This window comes from Garra rufa, chromosome 21 (genome assembly GCF_049309525.1).
Source record: "Garra rufa chromosome 21, GarRuf1.0, whole genome shotgun sequence".
NCBI lineage: Eukaryota > Metazoa > Chordata > Actinopteri > Cypriniformes > Cyprinidae > Garra > Garra rufa.
Genome location: NC_133381.1, coordinates 39,425,332 through 39,428,294, shown reverse-complemented (window position 1 = coordinate 39,428,294; position 2,963 = coordinate 39,425,332). Strand labels below are relative to the sequence as shown.

The window sequence follows — 2,963 nt, the reverse complement described above, 5'->3', positions numbered from 1 at the left end:
GCTGAAATGTATTACAGGGTTGATGCCCTTGTACATTTCTGAGTTCATTATTACAAAGGCAGTTGTCAGCCTTTAAATGATTTCAGCTGAATTTACAGTTGGCCAACTACATTATTTCATTGATCAAGCTGAGCTTACGTGGTGACTTCATAATGACCTGACCAGTTTAAAATCAATAATGCTGCTGTTTAAAGCATGGAAAGGGGTTTGGAATAGAAACTGTAGAGGTGAGAACTGCCAGAGGTTGGCTGAGCGCTTTACTGTACATCATCTGAGCATTTGACACCTGTGGAAAGACACCTTGTAGCTGCAGTAACAGTTGGTAAAGCTGCACATTAACTTTGCAGTAGTGAAGTGGACTGCACAAAACACTTTTACACCTCTATTTTGTTCTTAACTTTATCTGTTTCTGTATAAATCTGTAGATAAATAATAGGATGGAACTCTTATGTGTGTATGGAGGCTCTTGGAATTCCAATAATTTACCAATTACCAGTTCATATTGAGCGATAATAACTTTCTATATTGTATTATAAGGTGGGTTTGGGTGGCAAATACGCACGAACAAAAAGCTGTTTCATTTTGAAAATATTTTATTTGAGTAGACAACACGGACGCACATATAAAGCGCTAGGTAGCAAACATTTAGGAAAATAAGCTGTATACGTAGAAAAAGATTGCATCTATAAGAGCTTCACGTTTCAAGGGAGCGCACAAAACCCAAGACAAGATGATCTCGACACAACGATTCAACATGTGACACAGGAGAAAAAGTCACACAATAATTTATACAAAGCCATTGAAAATAAATAAATACATAAATAAATAAAATATTACGAATAAACATATTACAATAATTTTACATCATGATAGTAAGCTGTAATTGTGTGCCGACATTCAAAAACAATCATTACACTGAAGAGTTCTTAAGGCAGTAGTTTGATGTATTTCTATAAAGGCATTTCTGGCTACTAAAGGGAAACTTTTCAAGATTTGTTGTTGTAGTAGTTTCAGTAAGAAGAGAGAAAGAGAGAACATTTTCAGTCCCGTAATTCACATACTAGATTAAAGCTACAGACGTGAAACGCACAGCATGTGAATTCAAGGCAGAGGTACATGAACATATCTTAGGTCTAGGAGCTATTACATTACCATGTGTGCAAGGGTTCTAGAAAAATACCTTTGTAAGGACCAAACTAATACTTTTCTCCAGACTTTTCTAGCGAGGGATTGGATGAAGAAAATAGATCGTTCTAAAAGGACGGATCGGTGTGGGTTCGAACGTCTTTAGCAGGCGTTGCGCACGGGCATCTGGAGAAGGATGACTTGCCTGTTTTCGGTGGGGTGGCATTTGTTGATGTGTCTGGTGAGACCCGGCGAGCTGTAGAAAGTGGCGGGGCAGAACTTGCAGGGAAATGCCTGGGAGTCGTCGTGCAGGAGGCGCAGGTGTCGCTCCAGGGTCGCCCGGTTGGGCAGCTTCTCTCCGCAAGCCGGACACGCGAGACAGTCCGCGGGGCTTAGATTGAGCGGACCCGGGCTTTGGCTGTCCTCCGAGGGCACGATGTCGGGGCTCTCTGCGCTGCGGAAAGCCTCTCCGAGGATTTGATTTTGGATTTGCGCTTGGTGTCCCAGGATGTGCTTCCTCAGGTAGGCTTGGCGCTTGAATCTCTTCCCGCAGTGCTGGCAGTCGTAGAGCCCGTCTTCGGAGCCGGATTCTGACAGACCCGGACTCGGGGAGTCTCTGTCGCTGGGGAACTCCTCGGGGAAGGGTTTGGCGGGCTGGAGGGCTTGTTTGGGCGCGCTCGGCACGCGCGGTTTGTGCCAGCGCCGGTGGGAGGCCAGGTTTGCCGGACAGCTGAAGACCTTCTCGCACTCGGGACACCTGTACTCCACCCGCACTATCCGGGAGCACTTGTGCTGTGCCAGGGAGAACGGGTCCGAGTATTCTTCCTTGCAGAGCTGGCAGATGAACTCCCCCAGGGGCTTGTTGGTGTTGCCCGAGGCCGCCCTGGGCTTCAGGTCCACGGGCCCCTCTTTGATTTTCAGGCCCAGCACCGGGGACGTGGTCACCTCGTCCTCAAAGTTGAGCTTGCGTATGGCTTTGGGTTTCTTGGCGCTTTTGCTGCTTTTACGCTCCGCGGCGTCAGAGGAAGGTCTTTTGGCGCCGGTTCGGATGACTGGCGCCGTGCCCGCCCGGTTGCTGTTGCTGGTGCCGATTTTCAAGTCGATCGGCGCGAACAGAAGGTGATGATGGTCCAGGCTGGTGAGAGAGGCGGGAGTCGGGAACGACTCGGCAGAGACGGGCGAGCCGAGATTGAGACTCCTCTCGAAATATTTCCTGTCGTGCTCCTTGCTGATGGGCCGGGTGGGGCTGTACAGAGCTTGGTACACTGTCTCCGGGTTGCCGAACTGCACCGGCTTGGCGCTGTGAACCGGCACCGGCGCCTCGGCTCCGTCCGACGGGAACGCTGAGGTGATGCTGTCCGGCTTGGAGGCGCTGGGCGCGGGTGGAGGCGAGGCGATCTGCGTGATCTGACATTCTGGAGCGGCTCCTCCGTCCTCATCCGAACGTATCCGGTACGAAACGAGCGCTGCTTTCTTGTTCCTTTTTACTAGGAATCCTTTGGGCATGTCGGCGGATGGATGAGGCGAGGATGACAAGGCACAACGAGACGAGATCCAGAGCCACAAACGCGCCGTCCGCCTCCCTCCCTCTGAGAGATGCTTTTGCTCCTCAACGCATAGCTGCACTCTTTTTAAGCTGGAATGATGTTATTGTTCTCGCCCCTCGTCGCTTCATCCTCATCCAATCAGGAGCGAGCGAGGATCTCTGTGGAATTGCCCGTGGGAGGGCTGAGAGACTCGGACCGGGCGCTACAGAGCAGATGTACCTGGCCTTTATTGTAGTAATGCGCGCTGCTCTCTATTCACGGTCTGATGGAGATGTATAGAGAGGAACGCGT

At 50.0% G+C, this 2,963-nt stretch overlaps 1 protein-coding gene across 1 annotated transcript; it reads right to left on the bottom strand.

The window, feature by feature from the left end:
• Positions 1-609: 609 nt before the first annotated feature.
• insm1b (insulinoma-associated 1b) lies at positions 610-2,727 on the bottom strand. Its single transcript, XM_073827408.1, has one exon. It carries the CDS (start codon positions 2,629-2,631, stop codon positions 1,288-1,290), a length of 1,344 nt encoding a protein of 447 aa, XP_073683509.1. The 5' UTR covers positions 2,632-2,727; the 3' UTR covers positions 610-1,287.
• Positions 2,728-2,963: the final 236 nt, after the last annotated feature.

What these genes read in the sequence shown, in the direction of transcription:
- insm1b (XM_073827408.1), bottom strand. Translation starts at nt 2,631, where the DNA reads ATGCCCAAAGGATTCCTAGTAAAAAGGAACAAGAAAGCAGCGCTCGTT.